The following is a 15,037-nucleotide window of genomic DNA, read 5'->3' as shown; positions in this document are numbered from 1 at the left end:
TGTCAAATATAAGAAAAGTTAAAATAAACTTCATTGCTGTGTCACAGTCGTTATAACATCGTCGCTGCGGACTGTCGAATTAGATAGATAATGCTGTAACCACATGTAGTGCTTTGACCGACTACGTTAAATTTTATCCACGAGTCTAACTGAAGAAGACCCGAAGAAGGGTCGAAACGTTTTATATTAAAGAGAAATTCTTTCTCCTGTATTGTGAGAACCGAATTCCGTTCATTTTGTGGCTCACATTGGCACTTCTCCATCCTACATATTAAAATGAACTGTTGTGTTGGGAGCCGATACATATTATCGGCTGACATAGTGCGACGACGATGTAGATAGCGTTAAGAACATCGAGCGCTGCGTATCTCGCATGTCCTTTGTACAGCCTAGTTGGTGTTTAGTCGTCGAGAGAGAAGCTTGGCTTACTTGATTATTATTAAAGTTCTTATCGACTAGAATTGTGTCTACGTTTTCACACCCATACTAAACCAAACATGTTGTAAAATAATTTATAAAAGTAGAAACTCTATTATAGAGGATTTTACAAAGTTTACTGAATTTAAGTAAAAACTGGGTTACTTTTTAATAAAACTGACTTTTCAATGAGTTTTTACTGAAATATTAATAAAATGATAATGAAAAGGGATCAATTGAGAGAGATGTTCAAATACATTTAAGTAAAATTTCATTACATTTTCAGTAAAATATTTCCAGGGATAGTTTTTTTATGCCTGTACTTTTTGCATGCGTTACAAACCTAATTTTTTCTCCAACGGCGTCACGAGCTGTGGCAAGACGCTCTCGCGTAAGGCAAAGTGCCTACGGTTTGGGCTACTGTCGGGCACACGTCTAGGATTCATATCTAATGGCAGCAAGTAGAGCCATTGCGACTTGACCGAAAAGTTACTCAGGATGGACAGCTCATCCAGAAATGGTTGCATGTACTCTACGACAGGAAATTAAATTGCAGTCACAAATATGAATTGTCATGCAATTCACACTAACGATTAAAATCGTCATTGTGATAATAAACAATATTTAATAAAAAGTAGCAACATATCTGATTAATTCGCAATTTTCAAATGTCTTGTTCATATGCAAATTCAAAATGGTTGATTCGATAGCGGGCAGATTTTCAAAAAGTAATATAAATATCGTGAAACTTTGTTTTAGAAAATTTTTAATATTACTAAGTAACACCAAGTTTTCAATACCATTTTATTTAGAGCTCATCAATTTACGCAAACGGTTGATAACTGACTCGACTTAATGTCATATTGTAGTTCATATGATGTTCAATTACCTTCAGTTACCGTCTTGAGGTTCCAAACGATCTTTAGCTTTTCAGGATCAGGATTAACTAAGGTGACTAGAACGTCGTATGCCAGACTGGCTGGAAATCGTCTCCTGTTTTCTTCATCTAAACTGTACATAGTAGGCTCCGCGAGCGCGTTTTTCGTCAGTGCCAATGATTTATCATGCAGAATCCATTCTGACAATACTTGTATCAATTTAGCAATACCTAGAGACATATACAGTAAAACCTCTTTTATCCGAGGTAATGTGGGGAGGGGGTACCTCGGACAAAGCTCGGACAACACGGAAGAAACACAAAATTCGAAAACTTTTATTATTTTCTATATATTTAAAATGCTACAATGGAATTTAACCCCATGAACATATAAAAGTAAAAATTTAACGACTTTTTTCCGCTTCTGCGACATGGCGATGTTTTTCCAAGGACTGTTGAAGCCCAACTGTTAAATTCTAGCTCACAACCGAGGAGCACAAAGCATGTAGTAACAAGTTTATGCTTGTTTAAGCAAAAAGTATGTTGCAATCGCAAACTACTCCGCGCATACACCATATCGGCGTCATCCGTTTTATCCGAGTTTTTCCGTATTATTCAAGCGCACACCTCGATTAACGCGGAGTGCTCGGATAAGTCCGGTGGCTCGGATAACGCGGAGCCTCGGTTGATCGAAGACCGTATAACCGAGATTCTACTGTATTGATATTTATACAAGGTGTCCGACGCGAGAGGACCCTTACGAAAAATGGTGGTAGATTGGGTCAGACTAGTGTAAGATGAAAAGTCATGTACCATTTTACAAAATTTGCATTAGCTATCGAATTTCTCATCTCAATCTGACCCAATCTACCATCATTGTTCGCCCCCCCCCCCCCCACGGGGATTCTCTTGCATCAGGCACCCTGTATAATCTAACAATAAGTACATCGTAAGAAAAAATATCATCACAGATGTGTCACAAATGTAATTGTAGCTATGAGTAACATATAAATTATTTCCTTTTCAATATAAAGCTACAGTAGATATGTAAAGAACAGAATAAGATAAATGGATTGAATATTCATTTTGGATTTGAATGAAAAATACAAAATTGAGACGGGAAACTCTAAAAAGAGACTACAAGCAAATGCCTCTTTCTAATTGTCATAAACGTAGAACGTTTTCTACCTCAGTGATGTAAATGTGTATTAAATAAATCGTGGCTTACGACTTATAAATTATTTAAAAAAAAATATCAAATCTAATACAGGTTTAAACTTCCAACACGCAATTAGGTCGCAAGCGAACTACTTCGATAACGATCAACTTACTGGTTTCAGTAGAGAAATACAGCGTTCTCTTGGAACCAACTAAAACAGCGTCATTCAAATTTGTTGCTTCCAGCAGTAATAAGCTACCTACATCCAGGTCGAAAGTAGAAGCTACCTTTTCGAGCTCGTGATATGTGAAAACAGACGCTAAGAGATTATTGGAAATTACCTGATATTCCACGTCGAGTTGATATATTTCTGAAAACCGAGTTGAAATCAGAGAATAATAAGTTGTCAGTCTAAAAATTCAAAAATTTCGTATACATGAATTAATTTAAAAAAATAGGAAAAAGATGTGAAAGAGATATTGAGAGACGGCGCAAAATTTGTACAAAAATTAATATCTGTAAAATTAAAGTTATGTTAAAAAATTATGAAATTAATTACAGTATATTATTAAATATTACTAAGAAGTCAAAATATAAACTTTATCCTTAAAAAATCATCAAGTCTTGCATAAAATTTTTATGGAATAAGTATTAAAAATTTGTCTCCTTAATATTATTATTTCCTTTATTTCTTCTGATAAAATTTTATGCTCGATTGTTTGATATAACATTTTAATATAAAAAATAATAAAATACCTAGTTTTTATAAATATTCAGTTTAGTTGGCGCCATTTGATGATATCATTACTTTTGTAGAGAAGATACTTTGGAGGGAGGGAGAAAATAAAAATTTTTTAAAAATAAAAGATATCCAAATAATTGAATTATATTATTCTTGATTGGATGACGTTTATTCCTAATACATGTAAAAAATTTCGTTTAAAAATAGTTAAAAAAATAATAAAAAATTTGAAGATTTAATTTTGAGATACAATAGTTCTGAGCGATTTATACCGTTATTACATCTGTTCTGTTTCGTTTTGTTTTGCTACTAATACGAATTTTATTTGCGTCGTGGTGCGAGTTATTTTAATTTGTATTCGCTGCTGTATACTAGTTATTTTGATTTGTCTTCTTTATAATGTATTCGTTGTTTGGATTTTTGTACTGGCAGCACTGCGTTGGTTTTTTAGTTTGAATTAGTAGACACGAGGAGTTTATACATATGGATAATAAAGATACTGTTTCTATCCAAATTTATTTCGAAGAGTTTTCGCTAAATAAAAATAATTTAAAAGCTAAGAAACTCTTAAACTCTTCAAAAGGAAGCGGGAACTCAGACCAGAACTACCAAATTTTTAAGTTAGGGTGCTTAACTTTACACACCCCTGAAGTTCTGAATATATAGAGATATGCATGTAAATCATATTCATTACATTATTTTTATATTAGTTATTTTCTCGCTAGATGATACAATGTAAGATTGTTAATGTAAATTTTGCCAAGTCAAACCCGGATCTATGTATAAATATCACAGATCAAAGGTCTTTGTTTATTTTGACAGTTACAATGAATGTATTCGGGTCAGTGTCAAGGATTGAGATGCGCATCAGATACTGAATATCAACAAATATACAAGTCAAGCTCTTACGTCAAACGATCAATCAAGATAATAATGCTAGTCGAATTCTTCAGTGTTTTCTTCGTTAAGATTTTCATATATTGTAGAAAGATATTACAATTAAATATGGAGCCCCGATATAAGTCTAAAATTTCTGCAATCTCTACTAATAGAACGCAGAACAAAAATTTTTATCTTATTTGCAACCCAGTGAGGAATAATTCGTCGCCCGACATCGAAATAAGGTCGAATTGACGTCAATTTGACGGTGTTGATGTCGATTCAACGTCGTTTCGACATCATTTCGACGTCGGGCGACGAATCATTTCTCACTGAGAAATCGTCATTAAGATATAAAGTTCTGATGGATACTACACTGAAAAAAAATCTGGTAGATTCAACCAGTCGTCTGGTAGAAAATGGACGAATCAGAATTCCCTTTAGGATTTACCAGATTTTTAGTGAAGTCTACCAAACTTCTGGTTATGAAATATCTTTCATGGTGAATCCTAAAGGAATTCTGGTAAATTCTAAAGCCTATCACACAATGCCAGGCAACAGGCAACAGGAACAGGGAATAGAATTTCTGACGCATCGGATTGGTTGGAAGAAAATTTCCGACAAATCCAACGCGTCAAAAATTCTATTTCCTATTCCTATTGCCTGTTGCCTGGCATTGTGTGGTAGGCTTAAAGGAATTCTGATTCGTCCATTTTCTAACAGACGACTGGTTGAATCTACCAGATTTTTTTCTCAGTGTAGAAATATGTTTCATCTGTTGCAAACGTGGAATTCATAAGTCCTTCTAAAATTGTAGCCGATGTCAGTTAGTTTCACTGATTCTCGCAGGATTTTATTCTTATTATATAATTACTCAATAGAATTGTTTTATTAATAAACTTTATAAATGTTAACTCTTCCTTAATACCGCCATTCTTTTCGTTTTAATTTAAGATTTCACTTTCAGTTCCTTCGCTCTTCAATATCACGCGAAATCCAGTTCCAGGTAATAGGAATTAAGTTCCTTTACCCGAAAACAGGGCCGACGACCGAACAGCTCGCGGAAGACATTATATCTTTCAGGACGTTGACCCGTTTCCAGAGAACAAGGTGCATTCGATTCACGACACACGTCCGAATCGTGTATCTGCGAGAGAGAATGTCTGTGCATCACATCTTTCCGTACTTATACTGTGTCTAACCCTTCTATTTTCCCGAAAAATAAAAAAATTCTAAAATTTGAATGTAACACTTGTTAGATATATTAATTTCGTTGTATATATTTTTTATTTAAATATTTTTTAATTTATTAATATTATTTAAATAATTACATTTAAATTTTTATTTCTATTTTATTTCAATTAAAATTGCAAAGTCTTTCCATACGATTAAAGTACACATAAAAATAAAGTGGGTCGCTTTTATATAAAAACCGACGAGAGATTAAAAATATCACTTATATTGTCGTCAGGTGACAACTCTACATACCAATAATAAAGCCAATTTAAAATGTATTTGAAATCAGAAATTGAAAATTTCGGATATTAGATAGTTTCTTTTATTAGACTTCTAAACCCAGTATTTGAAGTATGAAAATGTATAGTGCGGTCCGCACCCTATCCTGGTATTATTTTGTGCATAAAAGCCCATAAAAAGATTTACGAGCGCAAAAATTATTATATATTGTAATTGTGTTATCGATACAAATGGCTTTAGAATCCCCACCTGATTAACGCTCACAACAAATTGCATTAGTTAATTCTTAATAAAAAAATATATAATATCGATCCTATTTGATGATAGATCAAAATATAGTAGCAATGGAACCAGAAATTTTTCGATGGGTGGTCAATCATTGAAGTTATTAGAATTTTTCGCGCAGTATACATAATCAGTGAACAAATATGTCACAATGAATGAATCACTTGATGCTTCGTGGTTTGTTTTCACTTACCAGCGTTTGCGAACGTTCGCCTAATTTCATGTACGAGCGACTCGGCGCGATTGTGTGAGAGTGCCGCAACGATGATCTTTGTGGTAATTTTGATGTCCAGTTGCGACAATTCATCGATTCCGGCATAAGGAAGAGTAACACGAGGCACTGTCGTAGTGTGCCACCAGAGAGGCACGCCGATCCCTAATAATAATACTGCAAACGATACACTTGCGTACACTCTGTATTTTTCTGTAACATAAGATGACATGATATTCAGAAATTATGTGCAATTATATGTATAAAGTATAAAAATGGTTTTATAAATCGATATATGTATATTATAAGTAAAACATTTTGTATGATGTGTACATATGTATGTACATACATACTATATTCATACAAAATGAGATATTAAAGACAGATTACTCTTATTTTAATACATGTAAAAAAATTGACATTGAAATATCATTTTTATTGAAAAAGTGAAATATAAAAAATTAATATAAAATAGAAATAAATGTAAAATATAAAATTTGACGCTTTTAAAAATGTTAATGGTGTTTTTAATCATTGAAAATCCAAATATCAATTTCACGTTATTGATATTCTGCGAAATTGATATTGCTGCTATTTTTGTTAATTGGCTACGATAAAGATGATGCTTTTTCACTTATTTCAGTCAATTTGGCTTTTTGTTTTAAAATAAACAGTAAAATTCTGTCTGTTACTACATAAGTTTATCTCGCACCCTCGGAGATTACTGTTACTTTTTCATTGTTTGCTAATTTTTACAACTTTATATTATTGCTTGTTCCATATTTTTATTTGTAAAAAAATTAGTTTGTATAATATTGTAACATTTGTCATAAAAATTGTTAAATTCTTTTAGTCTTCTTGATATACATCTCCTAATGACATACGAGAAACACATTTCTTTTTAATTTAAATTTTTGCGATATATTACAAAGTGGTTCACTGATTCTCGTTCGGTTTCCATCTGTAAAGACAGCAAACGCTTTTTCCGCCCTCTTAACCTTCAAGATAAAATTGAACCAGATCCAATTTGGTCGACAGTATTCTACCGTACGGGTATGACGGAACATTCAGTTCAATGTTAAGTTCGCGACCATGCGATATCGTGATTGCCAGATTATCTGAATACGACAGTCGATTTTTGACAATCGATAAATACCATTACGAGATCCGATAACTGTGTGCCAATCGCGAAAATTCCGAGAAACGATGTAATTACGATGACGCTAAATAACGACGTCGAGTTATGTAACAATTATTATGTTGTTAGATCCTAACGATGCGCTTCAAAATTAAATTTTTCCGTCATTAAAAAGATTTTCCGAGAAAATATGAATAATATTATCAAATTGAGATCTTTTAGAGAAGAGTACATATAATATAAACGGACGATAAAAATAATAAAATATTCATGAAGATAAATCCAATCTGAATTTGTTTAATTAAACGCAAAATTTCGTAAAACTAATTAATGATTATCACTTACGTCTCATTCCATTCTAATTGCGAATGCATACAAACGTGCTTTAAGTTGATATGCATTATTAATCGATGATTGTATTGTTGACTAAAACAGATGTTCATGTGTTACCGTGCCATGCCGTATCACATGTCAAATGTAAATTATCAAATTTGAAACTATTAAATCTTGTCACGTGTTCATTCTGGAGGTAAACGAATACTCATCGTCGTGAATGTGAGCTGGCAAGATCGTAAGTATGTATGATGTAAAAATATATTACAGTTAGCGTACAGTATTGTACAAATTTATTATTCAGCGGATTATCAATTTTAAGATTTTTTATTATAACAACACTTAATTTTTTATTTGAAAAAAAAAATTTGTTGAAATTGGAAATTGGCACATTGTTTCCTCATCTGGCCAAGCTATTTCTTCTATTTTAAACGTACAAATTAGAAATTTGCACAGTGCTCATTATCTTTGCAAGTTTTTTTCCATTTTAGCTGCGAAAGCAATATACAAGTTTCTAATTCTCCTCCTGTGCGCATGCGGGTTTTTGGTTTCTTCATAGAAGTTTTGTGTGCGAATTAAAATTATTAAAATTCTAAGGAAGCAATTTTCAATTTGCATCTTAACTCAGAAAGCTTCCTCTATGACGAGAGAAGTCAACATTAAAAAAAACAACTTTCCTAGATATTTTTTATTCGATTTGAAATACAGGGTGTCCCTGAATGGTCTGTACAAACTTTTGGAATAAGTTCCAGGGACCTAAACAAGCAGAAATGTCCCCATGGGGTCGGAAACGCTTGCTTCTGGAATTACGACGTTTCGAAGTTCCCTACCATGGCTGGAGAAATTATCACGTCAAATCGCATAGGTGTTACAAAGTTTATTTATTGAAAACCCTTGTTTATTCTATCTCAGTACCGGACGTAGCAACTCTTCGCCAGCGAATCGTGGACGGCTGCGACACCATCCGTAATACACCAGGTATTTTCCAACATGTTCGAAACTTCGACGTTCGAACTTCGAAACGTCGTAACTCCAGAAGCAAGCATTTTCGACCCCATGTTCATGGGACATTTCTGCTTGTTTAGGTCCCTTGAACTTATTCCAAAAATTTGTACAGACCATTCAGGGACACCCTGTATTTATCTTAAGATACAAATATATGCTTGTATACCTAATATACCTATTTTCAATTACATATTTCTATAATGTTTTTATATAAAGTAAACAATTAATTAATGTTTATTTTCTTAAATATATATTATATGTGTGCGTGCGCGTGCTTGTGTGCGTGTGCGCGTGTGAGATACTGATTATACAAAAAATATCAATACAATAGTATAAGATGTTCAAATTTTTTTACTACTAAAATTTTATTTACTAAAAAACTAAAAATATTAATTATAATCAGATTTCATGTTTGTTACATTTGATGTCAAACTGTGTTTTCTTTCCATTAATAAAATCCAAAACAAATATAAATTCTTTTAGTTTTTATTTATTAAATTTAAAAATGTAATTTTGAGGAAAGTCGGTTTAGCAAACCTTTGATTGATAAAATTTATATATGCGTTTAAGATTATTCAAATATACTGAGGTCATATAAGGCTTTCAGTTTCTTTGGAAGACTCCTTTAGTTTAGGCCTATTTCGTTTGTTTATAGCTGTTTAAGTTGCTTTTGATGGTTACAATAAATATTTATATAATAACATCTTATAATTAGCTTGCATTATGCAAATTTAAAGAAATAAACAGCGAATTTATACTATTCTTGAGCTTCCGAATCTCACAAGTTAAAAAATTTAATCATATAAAGATAAGAATATCGAATAATGTTTTATAATAAAAATACAAACTATATTTATGAGCTGTTAAATCGACTAGTTTTTATTTTTAATTACAATCTTTAATCTTTAAATAATGTATAAATTTTTAATTTCCATCGGCTAATTTTAAGAAGAGGTTGGAAAGGAGATAAATAATTATTTAAAACATACATTAACTTAATTTACATTACAAAAAATTGATTTCTACTTACGATAACGAACTTAAAATTTTAATTTTGTTAACGTCGAAGGCTTACTTCAAGACACTGAGCCGTTTGTTTCTTTACTTCCGCATGGAAGACATGTGGAAGATTAACTACACAGAGATGTGTAATGTACTGTGACATCATGCTTGCAATTGCATAGATTGGCATAGAACAAAGTCGACGAAATTGCTTGAAAATAAAATAACTATCGAAGAATTTTAATGTTTAAATTAAACGTTTCAAAATAGATTTTTAACAATTTACAAAGCTACAATATAATCATTTGTTATTAAACACAAAAAAGGATCATACTAATACATGTGCAATAAGTAGCCCGATGCCGCGATCTAAAATAATATAAATTAACGCCCAAAAGTTATTAAAATTATTATATTTTAATATTATAATATTCTAAAATCATGTATATGTGTACAATTACAGAACACAGCTATGCATAGACAATATACATGACAAAGAGTACTTTTGTTACTGGTAAATTTAATTTTAGAATATTGATGAAAATTGCTCTTTCTGCCTTCCTTCGTTACTTCCTCCCCCCTTTCTCTTCTATCTTTTCCAATTATTTTCATTAAATTGATAAAAGTAAATATTACAATATTTACTTCTATTATAAACTATAAAGTTATTAGAAATGGCATAGAATTAGGTCCCTACATATTACATCATAAATATGTAAATCACATCCGCCTAAAAAAACATAAAAAATGTAAACAAATACCAAATATATTTTATTGTTTTATGCAAAATCACTTTGTAAATAAACAAGTGTTTTTCATAAATTTTTAGCTCTCTGTATTTCAATTCTCTAAAATTGTACAAGAGATCTAAAGGTCTATTGCAATGTTTCGTAAAACATATATGTGCATTTGAATTTATCATTGCTATTACACGAGGGTTAAACGAACTGACATATAAAGCGAGCGTAGTTCCATACTTAGCAGATCAATTAATCTGCTCCGTCTTTATGTTACGTAAACGCGTCTATCATCCGGGAAATGTGTAACTACACTCCATGTTAAGTGTAAACGCGTTACACGTTATCTGTGAAAAATGCGAAATCACAAATTGTGGTTAACCAAACAACTCTACTTCTTTCGCAAGTCAACAATTGTAGGAAATATGAAATTCCTGTAATATGCGATATAAACAAATTACAAAAGATATAAATTACTTTCTTTATGAAAAGAAATATGATACATTACGATGAAACCAGAATTTTCCGGTTTCCGATATGAAATATAATTACATGCAATTCGATATGAGCTTTTAATTAAGTAATGTCGTAATCAACGTTATAGATAGTAATTGCATTGTTCATTTCTAAACCTACATAAATCTTATTTAAGGACTAATTTCGAATAATTAAAAACGGTCATACATATAACTGAATTAAGAAGATATGCATTTAATATCCGCGATATATACCTATACAAAACTAATTACGACGTTACATTTTTCGTAATTTCTTGGTAAGGTAATTTCATCGAATTAATTAAAACTAAATTTTAATGAAATAAATCTAACATAATATTCAACTTACTTATTATTAACTCAATTATTATTAAAAAGATAACAATTTAATAATCTTGAATATAATTCTGAGAGCCTGCGTATTTTCGAAATATCATTTTCTGATTCTGTCGTTATATTATTTTATACTGTAAATTTTTAGTTAAACATTAATAGCTGTTTGATTTAATAACTTAATATTGCATACATTTCAAATTAACTACCAAGCCATATAACTGCGGAGAAAAAACTAAAAGATGTTAATTGCACAGGAGGAAGAAAAATATAGTTAATACTTTTATTTTAGTATTTATTTCTTATAATCTTTATCGTTCGTGCAAATCTTGTTGTTTACTCAACTATGTTGTATTGTACAATGTAATATTGTACATGTACAACGCGATCAATTATACTAATCTGCATAAAGTTTATTTTGATGTGTCGACATGCACCATCGTGCCTAATCGCATTTATTATTCGACCATCGAACATGTCCATGAATTTATTATGTTATAACTCATAGGTAATATTAGCTTACAGCATGTAGAAGAAATTAAAACTGATGCAAACATTCTTAACCAATTATTAATTGCGCTCTTGTTTATATCGTGTTTGTTCCTTTATCATTCACAACCACGATAAATTTTAGTTATAAAAGCACTGAAAATATTATTAATAAGAAAAGAAGAAGAATTTTATGGAAATGATGTAGAAATCATTATATTACATAAAGAAATTAACGATTATAACATTTATAATTCAACAACACAATAAAGTACACTATTTTCAAAATATATCTAATTATTTGTCGTTAATTTAATTTTACTTCAACAACTCTCATTTCACTCTTTATTCTTAGTAATACTGATTATATTATATACAAGAGTAACGCTACTTATATTATAACAATAATATCTGTTGTAATTTAATTGTTATTTTTTTACAATCGCGGCCAATTTACGATGGTGATTTAATTCCGAGTGTACTTACGAATCACGTAATTGCTCAAATTACTTTTGAAATGAGACAAATGCGGGATATTACAACAGTTTTACAATTAGGATCCGGCATTTTCCTGAACGTTTATCTGAATTGGTATTACTCCTTATATGGTGCTACATGATAAAAGAGTTCCGCTCATTCGCGTTAGTTTCCTTAAATATGCGCGTCTTGCACGCACATACAATGAGACTATTACATAACGATTAATTTAATGCAGCAGTGTACTGCCATAATGGCGAAATTACACAGAGAAGTTGCAAAGAGTACGAGCCGCCAACAATAGTATAGATTCAAAATTATATTGTAAAATGAAAACAAAATTCAGCAGGTCATATCTTTTGTTCCGACTTGTAATAAAATTTTAGATAAATAAAAGTAATGGAATTGAAAATATAATAGAATATATAAACTATAATTATGTATAATTCTCAAAAAACATTCCATACTGTAATAGAAAAAGATTATAAATCAGTCAAGAATAAAAATTAAAAGTTGGTTGTAATATTATATACAATTTATATTTATATATAAGAAAGAAATATATGTAAAAAATATATCAAATACATAAACTAAAATATAAAATGTACAATACTTTTATCAAGTTTATTTCGTTCTTGATTAATTCTTCCTTTAGTAATGTTGCATCAGATGAAACCCATCTATTATGCAGAATAGACGTAAGTCGTTAAGATGTGATACTAGGATCAGAGACACAAAAGTAGTTGAGATACTACGTAAATTGCCTGCTTCTGTGAGTAATATAACACAGTTAAAAGAAAGAAACACCGGAACGAGAATAGTTTCTTATAGTTTCTTGGACGTTGAACACGAATCCGACTTTTAGATTGCTCCATTACGTCACAATTGTGAGAAATTCGCAATTAAAGTTGCAAAAAAAAGAGTTATTTCACGAACTTTGTCATCTCATAGCTATGTGGCACATGCTGAGTTTTATTACAATCAAAATTAAGTATGTTGTTAGAACTTTCAACTCTCAAAAGGAGGTCTTGGTATCTGTCGTAGTAATAAGATATTCAAAGTTAAATGTGGGGTGTATTGCGAAAGTTAACTGAGAAATGGAAACCCCCTTTTTTTTACCCCGGATTTAAATAGGGCGGGAAATTTTACGTTCAGACACGTTGTCATATTAAAGTAAACCCTAGGGGGTTACTTGTTTCATTAAAAAATCAAAGTCGACCTTCAAACAACCCTCAAGGTCAAGTTCAAGGTCAATTTCAAAGTCATGAAAAGATAGAACTTTATAACCCCTACAACTTTTATTCGGGTCATTTTCTGTGAAAGTGTACACTTCTGGAGATAATAGGAGGGGGGGGGGGCATTCTTTTCACCCTGTATATCACCCTGTATATCACATGTCCCAAATAGTCCACTTACATTTTTATATTAATTTAATATAATATGGATACAATAAATGGTGATAGTAATACTATGTTAACATGTTCAATATAATAAGAAATTTGTTAATTATTTTATATTTTAATATTACAGTAAGAGAAAGTTTATTTTCATTCTCAATACACATCTGTAAAATTTAAAGACTGAATGACAACTGTTTTTGGCTAAGTCACTTCACTTGGCTCTGGTGGATTTTCTTTACTTTTTCAAGATAAAAATGTTCATAAAACACGGTTTAGTTCATTGTCACACTGAAAAAAAATACTTCAGTTGTATTAATAAGACATGCACGATAGAATGTATTGTGGTTAAACAAAACAGAATTTCTAGATATCACGATATGGCTCGATATTTCTTAACCAGAAGTTTGATAGACTTCGCTATACGTCTAGTAAATCCTAAAGGAATTCTGATTTGTCCATTTTCTAAGAGACGACTGGTTGAATCTACCAGATTTCTAATTAATGCAACCAGATTCTTTTTCCAGTGCAGTAAAAGAAATCTAGGCGTAGTAACGAAACATATAAAACCAGAAGAGAATTTTTCTTGAGCCTTTTAGAGGCCAAAGCCGTAGAGTGCATTATTCAGGTATTTTCGAGAAAATAATACTTTTTTTTTTCAGCAACACTTACACCTTTCTGGAAGAGCGATTGTCGAGTTGCCAACGTAGCGACGCAGATTAAAGCGTGTGTTGCCGTGTAAAATTGTAGGTATGTTATAATCTAAAGGTAAGGATAAAAATAAAAGATTGAAATGTCAATGTTAAATAGAAAAGAAAAAGTCTTCTGCTGGGCTTGAATTTATGAGCGTACACGAAGCTTTAACCTGCGTCACTACGCTGCCAACTCAACAATCGCTCTTTCGTAAAAGTATAAGCGTTGCGGAAAAAAATTATTATTTTCTCGAAAATGCCTAAATAGTGCATCTTATGACTTTGGTAAAATGTAAGTGTGGGTGAGTACAACACACCCACAAAACTTAATTGAAATCGGTGATTACAGACTGCCGAGTTTCCTTCGTAAGACGTGTTAGTTGATAGAGTAGAGAGTTGAGAGAGGATTATATTGAAAAATAAAGAATAAACTGTTCTCATTAAAAAAATTTGTTTTTTTAATTATTCCGGGAATTTTCCAAATAAATAATTATGTGTATGCAATAATTTATTATAAAAACTACAAATTTTAGTTGCATTAAAATTTAGAACTTTCTTGTTGCAGTATGATACAGAGTGTCTGACGCAAGAGTACCCCTACGAAAAATGGTGGTAGATTGAGTTAGACTAACAAGGGACCGTTTCAAAGTGTCCTCCTCCGATTTGGATGAGCTTTGAATATGTTGTTTTCCAGCTAAAACTAAGAGACACGTATTTTTTTATACGTGCTCTTACGCGCTTTTAGGGGGTGGAACACCCCTGTGAAAAAAATCGGTTTTTCTCTTTCGATGCGAATATCTCCGAAACTATAAGAGATAGAAAGTTCTCTTTTTTTTTTAATTAAATGGTTTCAAAAGTACTACAAAACGGCGAAAAAAGTTTTAAAAAATT

General features: G+C 31.3%; 2 protein-coding genes across 4 annotated transcripts in view; one reads left to right on the top strand and one right to left on the bottom strand.

Annotated features, from left to right (window-relative positions):
* The window catches only part of LOC105558057 (GPI transamidase component PIG-S), a 57,498-nt gene that overhangs the window by 5,219 nt on the left and 37,242 nt on the right, over positions 1 to 15,037 (bottom strand). The window contains exons 2-5 of the mRNA XM_012005550.1: positions 6,029 to 6,259; positions 2,626 to 2,823; positions 1,307 to 1,525; positions 761 to 949 (exon numbers count right to left, since the gene is read on the bottom strand). Of these exons, the coding sequence (XP_011860940.1) occupies positions 761 to 949; positions 1,307 to 1,525; positions 2,626 to 2,823; positions 6,029 to 6,259 (837 nt within the window). The remainder of the gene's footprint in view (positions 1 to 760; positions 950 to 1,306; positions 1,526 to 2,625; positions 2,824 to 6,028; positions 6,260 to 15,037) is intronic.
* The window catches only part of LOC105558056 (protein I'm not dead yet), a 38,058-nt gene continuing 30,109 nt past the window's right edge, over positions 7,089 to 15,037 (top strand). The window contains exons 1-2 of one of the 3 annotated variants that reach the window (XM_012005547.1): positions 7,089 to 7,254; positions 7,620 to 7,755. The gene's annotated coding sequence lies outside the window, so the exon portion shown is untranslated. Of the gene's footprint in view, positions 7,760 to 15,037 lie in introns of all 3 variants that reach the window. The other 2 variants (XM_012005546.1, XM_012005545.1) reach the window with 2 other exon arrangements.

The sequence above is a fragment of the Vollenhovia emeryi genome, unplaced genomic scaffold (genome assembly GCF_000949405.1).
Source record: "Vollenhovia emeryi isolate VEMERY1.0 unplaced genomic scaffold, V.emery_V1.0 DF939387.1, whole genome shotgun sequence".
NCBI lineage: Eukaryota > Metazoa > Arthropoda > Insecta > Hymenoptera > Formicidae > Vollenhovia > Vollenhovia emeryi.
The sequence above is the reverse complement of the archived record's forward strand: the minus strand, read 5'-3'. Positions and strand labels throughout refer to the sequence as shown.